Here is a 13,883-nt window from a genome sequence, read left to right on the forward strand (position 1 = left end):
ATATTTGGCGATCAGCTTGGACCCAAGCCTCAGCATGAACCCACACCTAAACAATATAGTGAAAAGTGCTTTCTGCAACCTAAAACTCCTACACAAAATCCAGCCCCTCCACCCCTCCGAATGATCTAAAAACTGCCACACAAGCGATGGTGCTGTCCAGACTAGACTACGGGAACGCCACCCTCAATGGCACCGCATAGATGGTACTTAAAAAGAGGAGGAACAGGGGCTGTTTATGACAGGTCCAGCATACATAGCCCAGATGTACTCGAATAAATAAGAAAGTATGCTGTTCCTAGAGAGAATTATTGGTGAGTAAAGAGATAAATGTGTCCCCGAGGTCAGGAGGAAAATCCTCCTTTAGGAAAAAGACCCTCACACACCCGGCAGACTAGCTGTCATATGTCGTCAGCATGTGGCCCAGATGTTAAGTGTCATCATCGGGTCTGCTCCGAATCGGGGCGGCGCTGCAATCCCCGATCGGCGACCCCAATGGCGCCTTTTAGTGGAGATCTTTATTCCATAGTTGCCGGTGGGTGAATGCAGGTGAGGGCCTTCAAGTGAGAAAGTGTGTGGTGAAGGGAGTGTATTAAAAATAAGTAGTGGGGAACCTGAATAGTGTTTATTAAATGACTGGGGTCCCACTCTTATAATAAAAACAATAGAGTGCGTAATATTACAGTTAGATTGACTGTATTACGCTGTGGTCATAGATGGTCAACATGTTTCTTGCTTAAGTAAAGTAACCGCAATTCTTCAGGACCAGGTGATTCACACACTTATTGGTAGTGGTAGTGGCTACTGTGGCACTTACCACACATACAGCACCCTAATAAGTGGTGACTAGTGCAGGTTAGGTAAAATGCCTGAAAGAGAAAAATATACAGGGACACAAACATACATGTAAATAACAATCGCATTGCGACAAACATTATAGATCTTATCTCTTAACAACTACGATAATCAGTTGTCATGCAATCTCACTACTGCCAAGTGTTCAGCTATAAGGTGGTACTAGTTGTGAACACCCTTTAGAAGTGGACTAAAACGAGAGTATTTAAAAATTGACCAATTCCCACTGTGACTGGTGCTAGGGCAGAAATTTAAGAGCATAGATGCTCTTAGCTCCATAACTCCATAAGAAGCACACTCAATGCAGCAGCAAAGATGGTCACAGGAGTAAAAAGATACACTCATACCTCCCTCTTACAAAAAAATCTAAAGTGGCTCCCAATCAAACCCCCTTTTGTTTCAAAACTGCCTGTCTCACTCACAAAGTCCTGCACACTTGCAAACCAGCCCACCTTCCATCCTAAATCACCACGTCAGGCCAGACAAGAAATTTAAGCAGCACCAACACTACGCTTCTCATCCTACCCAAAAAAGCAAAACCAAAAATCCTTTACACATGCCTTCTAGGGGTGTGCCCCCGAAATCTGGAACTCCATCCCAGTTCACATCAGGACGAATCCTTCCTTCATGAGTTTCAAAAGACAACTGGAAGATCTTCCAGACTCTAACACCTAGCACACAACTGGAATCTCCTCCTCAAACTATCTGTTTTGTTTCATCCCTAAGAATTTCTCCTATTCGATTATCAATGAGTTTTTCACTTTGCAATCAATATCTTTTTGCATTGCCTTGACTATGTCTGTAAAGCGGTCTGATACCTTCGGGTCTTGCCAGCGCTGCACAAAACACATTAAATAAATGAAAAATAAATTAAGAATCTTATATTCCTTGTTTTGTATAAAATCAATAATTTGTTTTTGACATGTTACCATCACAAATCAAAATGTAATTGATTTCTGAGTGAAATTATGGACCTGTTTTTTATTTTATTTTATTCAGATCAAAATACACAGACGTTAGTGGCTTTACTTTAAACAATAATGAATACAACAAGATCTAATAGCTGAGGAATGCAGTTTTTCCACACAGAATACACCTGCGACTGCCAGAGGGACAGGTCTGACGAAGTCAGTTTTCTTGTCAAAACAGAATTATCCCACGCAACTTCACAGTTCGAAAGTGCTGCACGTACTTTTCAAAGACATCGAGATCTCAAAAGATATGGTTCCTCCAAGGTTGATGCTTGAAACGCTAATTGAAAATCCTCTCTATTCGGATTCGCCTTTTTTCATCCCAGTCTAGCCATCTTTGAGAAGAGCTTGCCTCTAGGGGTGGGCAGAATTACATCAAACTTCCCTGTGATTCTGCAGAATTCCACGAAGGGGCAGATTGGACACCGCAATGTGCAGTGCATACCCCTGGGTGCCCTTACATAAGCATGTAAGGGCACCCAGGGGTATACACTCCCGTATATACCACTCAGCACCTTTAAATTCTTATGTAAGAGCACCAAGGAGTATACACTGCAGTGTTGTGCAGTGCATTCCTCTTGGTGCCCTTACATAATTATGTAAGGGCACAGAGGGGTATCCACTCCAGTGCATATCCCTCGGTGCCCTTATATACTTAGGTAAGGTCACCAAGGAGTATGCACTGCTGTGCATACCACTCAGCAACCTTACATTCTTATGTAAGGGCACTGCAGTGCATTGCACACCCTTTGATGCCTTTACACACTTATGTAAGGGCACAGAGGGATATGTACTGGAGTATGTGCTGTGCAGTGCATACCCCTTAGTGCCCTTGCATAAGTATGTAGGGGTACTCAGGTGCTTCCACTCCAGTGCAGTGCAGTGTATACCCCCTGGTGCATTTACATACTTATGTAAGGGCACAGAGGAGTATGCTTTGGAGTATGCACAGTGCAGTCATGCCCCTGGGTGCCCTTACATTACATTCACGCCAGTGCACTGCAGTGCTTACCCCTTGGTGCCCGTGAGGGCACCAAGGAGTATGCCCTGCTGTTCAGTGGTTTAAACAGGGCTGGAAGAGGGAGCCGTCCCTCTATGTTTGAAAAGCAATGCAGATTAAACTTTATCTGCAGTGTTTTTTAAACATAGAGGGACGGCTCCCTCTCCCAGCCCTGTTTAATTAAAAACCACTGCAGTTTTATTCCGCCGGTGGAGTGGCAGAATTTTATTAGCAATTCCGCATTGCAAGAGTGATGCAGTTACCAAATTCCTCCGATTCCGCCCACCCCTACTTGCATCCCAAAATGAACGCTTCAGTGATGAGAACCCGCCACTGTTAGAACAGTGAGTTGACCTAATAGTGGAGTGGGTAGGTCAGGGTACAAGCAGCTGGTACCTAAGAAACCAACAGGGCCACCACTACTCATACATGACTCGCCTCACCCAGGTTGAGTACTTATAATATAACATTATTAAGTAATTCTGAAAAGACTGATGTTCTGGTTGTGGGGGGCTCCTCATCTACCTGGTCTCAGGACTGGTGGCCTATTTCCAAAGGATAATCAAGGCTGCTCGGGTCAAATAGCAAAGCTCATTCTCTCTGTTTTATATTTATTAATTTGATCAAAAGTATGATCATTTACATCATAACATTTCTAACCATAAAACAGTAAAACAATTCATTTCATTACATGATAAAAACAATTAAAAAGCGAGCTATCACATGCCACTAACAATGTTGGTATTTTCCATAAGTTCCTGAATTTATAAAAATACTTAAAAGGAGACGATTTCCATATTCCAATAAAAACTGAGATTTGAAAAATCCATGAATCTGTTCCCCGGTATCCAAGTAAGGGCTCCACAACCTGGTGGTGTACATAGTCATATATTGACCTCTTCCACCAGGCAAAGAGTAAATACCTCGAAATAGTAAAAACAAGCCACCTGGTGGTATCCGTCTTAAAAATGCGTAAAGCATCAACAGGGCAAGCAAAAGATAGTAGACGACAGGCAGGCATTAACCCGTTTTTCTGATGGTCTGCATATGATGGACAAAAAAAGAAAAAATGGTCAAGGGTCTGTGGGACGGAGTGACAGGTCACTATTTTTATTATCTTAGGCTTCGGAAAATATTGCCATTCCTGCCATCCTTTTCCCTCTTTGTGGCAATCCGTGCAATAGTTCGCTCACAACTGGATTATTGCAACAGATTGATCATCTGACGTGCCCCAAGTGTCAGTTTAAGAAAGTCCGACTTACCCAAAACCTGGCCACCAGGCTTGGTACTTGGCCACCAGTCTTTCTTAGGGCATCCACATCATACTTCTAGTTCACAACATCTAAATCACCGCCACTGCCTTCTGATTGCCAAGAGGGCTACATTTAAAACCTTATGCAATAGTCCTGCCTTTGTGCAAACCCTTTTTATCCTCCACAGTTTACAATTCTGCACAGATACTCTGCTCGTCTTCTGTTTGTTTTCTGGTTTTGCCCAAAATGAGCAGGCTTGGGGCTGGAAGCCGAAAGGCCATCATTATTCACTTTTTTGTCCTTTTCCCAACTGCAATCATAATGCCTTTAGAAAATCACTAAATACTTTGCTCCTCACAGATGAACTGTTCTCTCTCTGTTTTTTATGGTATGGCTTGACAGCACAGCAGTCGCCTGATAGTTATGTGAGCATCATTAGAGAGGGACTTTGGTTCCGCCCACATGTTGAGAGACAGGAGTACAAGTTTTGATTGGGCATAAGGTGTGCGCTTCCACAAAAATAGTGCTTGCCTTCACACAGCTGTGAGCATTTTGTTAATTTATCCAGCTCCCTAAGCTTGAACTTTCAGGGTCACACACATGACATTGGAATGATATTAATATGTCTTAAATAAGTAGGTCATTCATGTTTTTTTTTTGTTTTTTTCTACCAGCAGCACAGATGGGAGGAGGCAGTCATTCACCTACATTGATTTTTAGGCCTGGCTTGTCAGTACAACTGTCAGCTAACCTTTTACTCTCCACTATACAATTATGCGGTTCTTTGCTTTGATACAAAGAAATATCTATTCCCATACCATTTGCTTGCAATGCTTCACATTACCTTACAACATTCCTATAAAGCCAGACCTATTGGCATTGCCAATGCTTGCATTACTTTTAGTGCTGACCTAATGCCATGATGAGCAAAAGAATAATTGTAAACTCTATAAGACATAACATAACCCAGCGCAACATAACATAACACAGCATAACCTAACACAGGTCCAAACAAACCTGACATACCCTATCTCAACAAAATCTAAGATAACACGGCATAACCTAACATAACACAGGATATAACATGAAATGACATGACATAACACATAAAAACCTAACATAACACAGAATAACCTAATATAACATTACCTTACCTAACATACACCTCTCCTCAGCAGGCCTGTAATACGCGTAATAGACAAAGCTATCAACATTCAGCACAGTGGCTATAACTTGTTGTGACAGAACTAGCATTTTTCAGTGGCGAACGTATCCTCTTACTGTGACACCATTTACAGTGGTCACTGGAGAAGTCATCTTTCTAGTGGGGCAGCACTTTCACAGAGTAGGGATATTATCCATCTAGTAGAGAAGCACTTTGCAGTGCTCACTGGGGAAGTTATGCTTCTCAATATTCAGAAGGGATATTATCCTTCTAGTGGGGCAGCACTTTGCAGTGGTCACTGGGGAAGTTATGCTTCTAGTAGGCTCGCACTTGCACACACTACGGATATTATCCATCCAGTAGGGCAGCACTTTGCAGTGCTCACTGAGTAAGTTATCCTTCTATGAGAGTAGCACTTGTAGTGTTCACTTGGGAAGTTATCATTTTAAGGGAGCAGCGCTTGCAGTGCTCACTGGGGAAGTGTCCCTTTACCAGAGAAGCAATTTACAGTGCTAACTGTGGAAGTTATCCTTCTAGTGAGGCAGCACTTGCACTGTTCAGTAGAGATATCATCCTTCTAGTAGGGCAGCACTTTGCAGTGCTCACTGGGGAAGTTATCCTTCAATGGGAGTGGCACTTGCACTGTTCACTGGGGAAGTTATCCTTCTACTGGGGCAGCACTTGCAGTGCTCACTGGGGAAGTTACCCTTCTACCGGAGCAGCACTTTGCATGGTCACTGTGGAAGCTATGCTTCTAGTGGGGCAGCACTTTGCAGTGCTCACTAGGTATGTTATTCTTCAAATAGGACAGTACTGGCACTGTTCAGTAATGAAATTATCCTTCAAGTTGGGCGGCAGTTTGCAGTGCTCACTAGGGAAGTTATCCTTCTAGAGGGGTAGCACTTGCAGTGCTAACTGGGGAAGGTATCCTCCTAGAGGGGCAGCACTTACATTGCTCACTGGGGAAGTTATCCTTCTAGTGAGTCAGCACTTGCACTGTTCAGTAGGGAGATTATCCTTCGAATGCGGCAGCAGTTTGCAGTGCTCACTGGGGAAGTTATCCTTCTAGAGGGGTAGCACTTGCAGTGCTCACTGGGGACGTATCCTACCTGACCAGCAATTTGCATTGCTCACTGTTTTTATGTTATCCTTTTACTGGAGCAGCACTTGCAGTGCTCACTGGGGAAGTTATCCTTCTACTGGATCAGCACTTTGCAGTGCTCACTGAAGAGGTTACCTTTTTAGTGGGGCAGCCCTCGCACTATTCAGTAGGTGGGTTACCCTTCTAGTGGGGCAGCACTTTGCAGTGCTCACTGAGGAAGCTATCCTTCTAGTCAGGTAGCACTTGCACTGTTCAGTAGGGAAATTATCCTTCTAATGGGGCAGAACGTGCACTGTTCAGTAGATAAGTTACCCTTCCTGAGGGGCAGCACTTTACAGTACTCACTGGGGAATGTTTCCTTCTAGTAGGGCAGCATTTGCACTGTTCAGTAGGAACGTTAACCTTCCAGTGGAGCGGCACTTTGCGGGGCTCATTGGGGAAGCTACCCTTCTAGTCGGGTAGCACTTGCACTCCTCCGTGGGGAAATGATCCTTCTTGTGGGGCAGAACTTGCACTGTTCAGAAGGTAAGTTACCCTTCCCGTGGGGCAGCAATGATTCTTCTTAACAGCCGGCCTGAAACATAATGGAGAGCACCGTCCCTCCCGAGCGGCTTTACTAGTAGTGTAAAGTACCGGGGTTCTCTGTAGTGGCAGTACTTCCCTGTAGGCCTGACGTGCTTGAAATGGACAGTAGCAGCACTTCTCACCAGGAAGCAGGTCATGAGATACTAATCGGACTAGTCCCCACTGCCGGCACTTTAAACAATGTAACATATGCAAATATTGCAGATCCTTGTAAACCACATGGCGCAATTCAAAGCACAAGCGAAGAAGTCAAGTTTTGTTAACAGAGTCCTTATTTGATATTTCTACCATAAGAATAAACCCTGAGCTCAGTCGCTCTCTTTAGCACACACTGCAGATTCTTGAAATTGATTACTTTAAAAAGAACAGCCGGTTAATGCCATTGTGTTCCACGTTCTGTCTGTGAACTTGGCCGGACCACCTTCTGCGCCCTCTCAGCGAAGGACACATTGGCACATATTTGTGGCAACAACCTGGCATCAACTGAGGCAATTGTGCCTTCTTCAGGACAAAGGCCCTGAGTTTTGGCAAGTCCCAGGAGTTCCCAGTGCATAAAAACAGAGCAGTATAAATGAAGCTGTGTCCACAAGGGCTCTGCTGCAGATGGCACCGCCTCTCTCTACGCACAGACCTGGCCATCTGCTTCCTTCCAGCCTCCCCTCCTGACAGGGCTCTAACAAAGCCATATCGCGACATTGTCAGGACCCTCAAGGTAGCACTGAACTTCTTCACGGGCATACGATTGTAGTGGCGAAGCTTGGTCAGAAAGATTGGTGGTTGTGAGCATCAGATTAACAGCCACGCTGCCACATAATGTTAAAACACATTATACAACAAGCAGGGCACACGAGAGGGGCTCACGAGGCCGTGGCAAGGGAGAGGAATGCGGATTGGTGATGGTGCTAAGTGAGAGAAAACACGATAGTTTGTAAAATAACCAACATTTTTGTGGACTTTCAAAACAGAGAAAGGGAAATTGTGTGTGAATTTTTTTCCCTGTGTATGTAAGAATTCCTGACGAAATCCGACAGACAGCTCACCATACCCGACTGAAAGCACCTGTACCCAACTAATCAGAACATGTATTTATTGGGAGAGGTGAGGGGGGTGTAACCCCCCCCCCCCCCCCAAGCTACGCCCCAGGACAATTGTTTCCAGTTCCTCGCTCCCGCCAGGCTACTGAGATGTTCCCATCTGATCAGACACACTGCTGAGAACCAGGGCCTTTGTGAAGAGTTTTGGCCCTGCGAGCCACACAACTTGCCAGGAGCTGGGCTTGCAATCTGGGTGGCCGGTGACCGAACGGCTGCTTTGCACGTGCCGTGGTCAGTGAAAGGTCAGTGCATGTTTGTGTTTTGAAAGAGCCTGTCCTGCTAGGACCGCCCAGGCTGCTCATGTGCCCTGATCCAGTTCTGCTGCCTTCACCACATCTGGCACCTCTGCTCAGGATTCATGGGCGAGCCCCGGGGGCACTGGAAGGAGATGTGGAAGTTGTCACTGTTGCTGATGGCTCCGCGCACGCGCACTGGGTTCGGGCTGTGCCGGTCCCTGCTCAGGAAGCTGCGAAGTCTCTCCAGGCTCTGCCTTCCACACATGGACTGAAAAGGAACAGAAAAGCACAGCTCGGTTAGCAGTTCCAACATTGGCCACACGATGTCCTCGTTGGACCAGGTAAACGACAGACGCTAAACACGGAAATGTGTCCCCGCAAAACTTCAAACATATATGAATATAAAGATGACGTGTAAAGTTTGAGCACGCTCACGGCCAGTCAAGATGCTCAAATCACATTTTCATAAGTTGGTTCGCATTTTATTTAGTTATTTCAAACAGAAAATATGTTTAAAAAAACCAGAAAACTAAATAAAAACATATCTGTTTGCATTTAACTATATTGCCGGATTGGACCAGTTTCGTTAAATATGAACAGATGAAACTCTGTTGCGTGCCCATCTGTCCTGAACACAAGAGCTCTGGTGCTCAGGCTCACGAATCTCAGAAATGCGGTTGCATCTGTGCAAACAGAAGTGTGTGCACAAGCAATGTTTGGAGAGGCGCACATTATTTATGGTACGACATTGTCACACTATCATTTTTACATTTCAAAAAACATAAATGATCACATTTCCATTGGATGATTTGAATCCAAATCACAAGCTGAACATCAAAGAGTGACTTAGGTGCCCAAAAATGCTATTTGTATTTCAAAGTTCCACAATTCGATTCACAGAATCGGGATTAATGGAACTTTGGAAACACAAGGTGCGTTTACGCTGAAAGAAAATCTGCCAGTTTTAGGTTTTGAGGGGGTAATGGGTCATCATGGTGGGCGGAGTCATGCAAAATGCAGTGAAAACCTACAGACTCACTAGTACTCACTGACATTTTACAGCCAGTTTCACAACCTGGAAACACACAAATTTCCTCTGATAGGCAGGTCTAAGGGTTATTTCCAGCACACAAAGGGAAAACCCACACCTCTTCATTTCATGGACTTGTATGACAAAAGGTGCCGCATAAAGAAGAAATATTTTCAAAGGGACAAAACAAAACGTTTAGGGTGAAAAACATATATTTTCACAATGTACGCATGTAGATTTTCCTTTTAGTGCAAAATCCACACAAATAGATATGTTGGACACAAGGGGCCGTATCATACACTGTGCGCTGGGTTCGCAACAGTTGTGTGCGCCCATTTTGTGCAACCCTGGGGCACGTTGGTATTACATAAGTGGCCGCAGATGTTTGTACGTCCCCTTCTGTAATACGGATAGGGCTGCTGTACATGTAGCACCAGCACTATCATGAGAGAGCATTCCCCCCCCATGCAAATGGGAAAATCACTTTGCCTCCGTGCCTGCCCCATATTACCGACGTGGGCGCAGAGACACCCCAGGGCCGACATTTTACATAATGGTGGGGCAGGTGCCCCCGCCTCCCCGAGGCATATACAGCCCTGTGGAGACCACTCCTAAGGCTGATCACTTTAAGGGAGGAAGGCCATGCGGCCTCCGTCCCTAAGCCTTTAATTGCCCGATAACCTTATCCCCTAGGGCTGGCTCAGGAGCTATGTCCCAGGGAGCCCACCATGGGGACATAGCAGCAGTGCTTAATTTGAGCCGGTGGTTTCCGGTGCTCGGCACTTAATTGTTAACACCAGTGCTTGTGACAGTCTGCCACAAGGTGGCACTGTCTGACTAATTTAGGGATGAACATAACAACAGTCAATTATTAATTCAATATACAATAAAAATGACCTAACTGGCGCCCAAGCCATTCTTAAAGCTTTGGGGGACTAGAATAGTCTGAAATTTCACACTTAGAGGAGTGTGATATTTAGTATTTGTGTTGTGACTATCATTGGCAGCATGGCAGGGGCAATGTGTAGTGCAAGCTGCAGTGGCCTCCTGACGAGAGCCTTGGCACTTATCTTTTTACAAATTAAGTACTGGATAGCAGTTTTGTCGCTTGCAGCAGTGTGGGCGGGGTAACCTGTGTTTGCTTTCACTTGTCGGGAGCATTTTTGAATTTCCTACCAAAGGGGAGGAAACACCAAGTACTCTCCCAGCGGATAGGAGCTTTGAAAATGCTTCTGCCAGCTGGGAGCGGACTTTTGATCTTTTTCCCTGCCAGTACTGATGCCATCAAAATAAATCTAAATATTGCTCCTGCCCGTGCTAGACATTGGGGGCTCTAACAACAGGCAGCCATTTTGGAATGAAATAATTCCAAAATGGCTGCCCGCTGTAGGCACCCCCAGTATCTGGCACCTGGACTGTCTGAAAGAGACATCATTTGTAATGGCTTATTTTAGGATCCCCATGAGGGCTTTTCTTTGTAAAGAATGAAGACCATACACACATTTCACATAACACAGAAGACGAATCTGCCCTTTGCTTTAGCAGGTACTTCTCGCTGGGGCCCGTTGTGGCCCTTCCACCAGTGTCAGCATCACTCATCTACCCAAAATCAGTATGTCTCTATGCTAATCCAATCTCCATCCAACTGTCCGATAAGCAGTCAAACTGCTTTTTAAAAAAAAGCTGACCCTACCTTTTTTAGAAGTCACCCCAACAATTTTCCTCTCCCACTTTAGAGATGTGCCTTGTTTTAAATAAAAAATGATGAACCTTGTGGGTGAAGCCCAGGCGTCGTTATGTCACACATGGAAAGGGGCCTCTTCTGTTTATGATTGTCAATAGTTTGCCAAATGCAGATGACAAGAACCAGCTCTGGAATCTGAATCTACAAGACTTAAAAAATAAAAAAGATACTCCCCATGCCACCAACTCCTGCATCGCGCTCTCTTGTAGATAAAAATAAAAGAAGGTGAGCTAGGAAGGTTTAGCTCTTTGCTAATAAAAGGACAATATGTGAGAGAAATTCAAGTCTATGAAGGTTCTGAAGTTTGAGGTATTAAAATAAAAGTTTTGTCGAATAACATTCCAAAAAAGGAGATTTTGTGGGAAATTACTCTAAAAAAACACTCTTTTAGCAGGAGAATTTTCACACGAAATATTTTTGATGGTACATTATTTGCAAACAGTAGAAATTGCAGCTCACAGGTGAAGTCTTACACACGTCACCTTTGCTAAAACTTTGCCGGTGGAATTGCAGTTTTACACACCTGTTTTGTACACCAGTGATGAAGATGGGGTCGGAGTACAATAAGTCTCAAAGCTGTGGCCATAGTGAGCCAGACAAGCCAATGGAAATCTTTGTCTAGGCACCAAGGTCATAAGACACTCACACATTTCAATGGCATTCAAGTCACACCAAATATTTTTAACAATTTGGTTGTAGTTTGAGGGCGGAGTCCTCATACAAGTGTCTGGAGCCACTCGGGAAGGATGTAAGGGCCAGCTGTACAAAGCAATGGCCCGATTCGCGGAATAAGGCCGTTTGTGACCAAAAAAAACCTTTTTGAAATGTACAAAATGCAAAATGTGATTCAGTAACTTGTTACCGAATCGCATTTTGCAATTGCGATTCAGTATGTTGAAGGGGCGTATTTTAAGTGTCCCTCCCAAATACTATATTGGTGTATATATTACTGTTTTGCAACCTAATTTCGGGTTGTAAAACAGTAATATTTTACTACAATTTTAAAAGTAGTGATAGCCCATTCGCAAGTGATAATGTTGAAAAACTATCTTTTAAGAGCAAGGGGTGGACTCATATTTTTCTTTTTAAACGCATATGCATTAAAAAAAATGGCTTTATTAAAAGCAATCGTAGACATGACAATCTGTTGATCCCAGCAGGCCACCATCCCTGTGATAGCATCAATTCCGAATGGGTCGCAAATTGCGACCTACCTCATTGAAATTCATGAGGTAGGTTGATTTGTGACCCACTAGGAATCGCTATTTGGGAGTAAAATATTTCATACATTAGGAATTCCAATTTCCGAATTGCATTTCAGAGATAATCCCAATTAGGAAGTCAGTATTCCTAATGTTAGTATATCTGGCCCTTAGTTCAAAATACCTGTAGGGCCCATGGGTCACAGCAACAGCAGGTAAGTCCTGTCAGAGGCTCATCCTCCCTGCTAAAGTCCTATCTCCCAGTCCAGTCCAGACACCAACATTCTATTCCATCATTCCCTGTCAGCATTCCAGACATACAGGACGTGGGAACACTCAGGGCACAAGAAACTCTTTGTGCAACAAGTAACCACACAACTCTGCACCCCGATGCAACTTATCCTCATGACACCGCACACCCCTGAAGGGGGTCGAGAAGGGTTCATTGACCAAAGGGAAGTTGTTGATCTGCAAACAAACCCTCATGGACCTTGCCAAGGACTTTACCTCTCTTTAGGGACGGATGCTGCCTAAAGATCAACACAAGTCAACAAACCAGTACAAAGGAAGACAGACACCACAGATGGAGCCGCTGTGGGTTACCTGAGCGAAGCTGGCGTAAAACAGCTGGCTGTGAGTGAAACCAATCCGAGGTAAGACTGTCTCCTGCTTCTGTTTCTTCAGCCAGGACTCATAGGCCTGCAGGGGGGTAAAGGGGTTGGGGTGGGGGAGATGAAACATGTTAAGCAGAGGAAGTGGAAGGAAGGAAGACAATAGTACGGGCATTGAATATAGGGCACATGGTATAAATTAACATAAATCAGGATAGCCAGTTCCTGGAAGATTTCCAGGTTGTCCACATAAGAATCAAGCACTGGTAAAGCCAATAGCTCTGGTTGTTTTATATGTGAAAAGTGCTTAGACGAGATTGTGTGTATGATTATGTGTGGTAGGTGAGTGAGTGAGAATGAGTCAATGAGTCGGTGTTTGGATGGACAAGTGAGTGCATGGGCAGATGAATGAGTCATTGAAGGCATAGTCAATAGAAAAATGAATGAAATGGTATAACTAAATGAGTGAATATATATATATAGGAAGATCAGTGATTGACTTATGGATGGATAAATAAGGATGGGCAGATGCATTGGTTAATGAGTGAACTCGAGTGAGGATGAATGGATGGATAAACAACTCTGAGTATGAACAGGTAAAAGAGGGCAAGGATGGAGCACAGATATTCCCAGCACTGGCCCTTCGGTTGCATCTTCAGTAGTAAAACATGGAGAAGACTACATTCCAGTGAAGCATAGATATGAAAAGTAACTTTTAGCTAAAGTGGGTGAAATCACCAGAGCATTTTAAGAAATGAATGTTCATAGTTCCCAAAATCAAGGCAGGCGGATTCCCTGAGTCCAAAGCATTTAAAGGGAGACTGCCGGGTCTCCAAGGGTTGCCTCCTGTCTACAGATGAGTCCGCGTAAGGAGGGGACACGCCAGGCTTCACCACTGCAGACACCATTGGCACTTTACTCAGGGGAGAGGGCAGTGCTTAATTTGAGCCTTTGGTTTCCGGTGCTCGTCACTGGCACTTCATTTTCAACAGTGGAGCTTGTGACAGTCTGCTACCAGGTGACACTGTCTGGATAATT

At 44.4% G+C, this 13,883-nt stretch overlaps 1 protein-coding gene across 4 annotated transcripts in view; it reads right to left on the reverse strand.

The window, feature by feature from the left end:
- Positions 1-2,968: 2,968 nt before the first annotated feature.
- KEL (Kell metallo-endopeptidase (Kell blood group)) overlaps positions 2,969-13,883 on the reverse strand; it is a 543,196-nt gene continuing 532,281 nt past the window's right edge. For all 4 annotated transcript variants that reach the window (XM_085620172.1, XM_085620170.1, XM_085620169.1 and 1 more), the window contains 2 exons: positions 12,838-12,933; positions 2,969-8,526 (listed from right to left, as the gene is read on the reverse strand). In XM_085620172.1, coding sequence (XP_085476298.1) covers positions 8,350-8,526; positions 12,838-12,933 — 273 coding nt within the window. In that variant the 3' untranslated portion in view covers positions 2,969-8,349. The remainder of the gene's footprint in view (positions 8,527-12,837; positions 12,934-13,883) is intronic.

The sequence above is a fragment of the Triturus cristatus genome, chromosome 7, assembly GCF_964204655.1.
Source record: "Triturus cristatus chromosome 7, aTriCri1.1, whole genome shotgun sequence".
Taxonomy (NCBI): domain Eukaryota; kingdom Metazoa; phylum Chordata; class Amphibia; order Caudata; family Salamandridae; genus Triturus; species Triturus cristatus.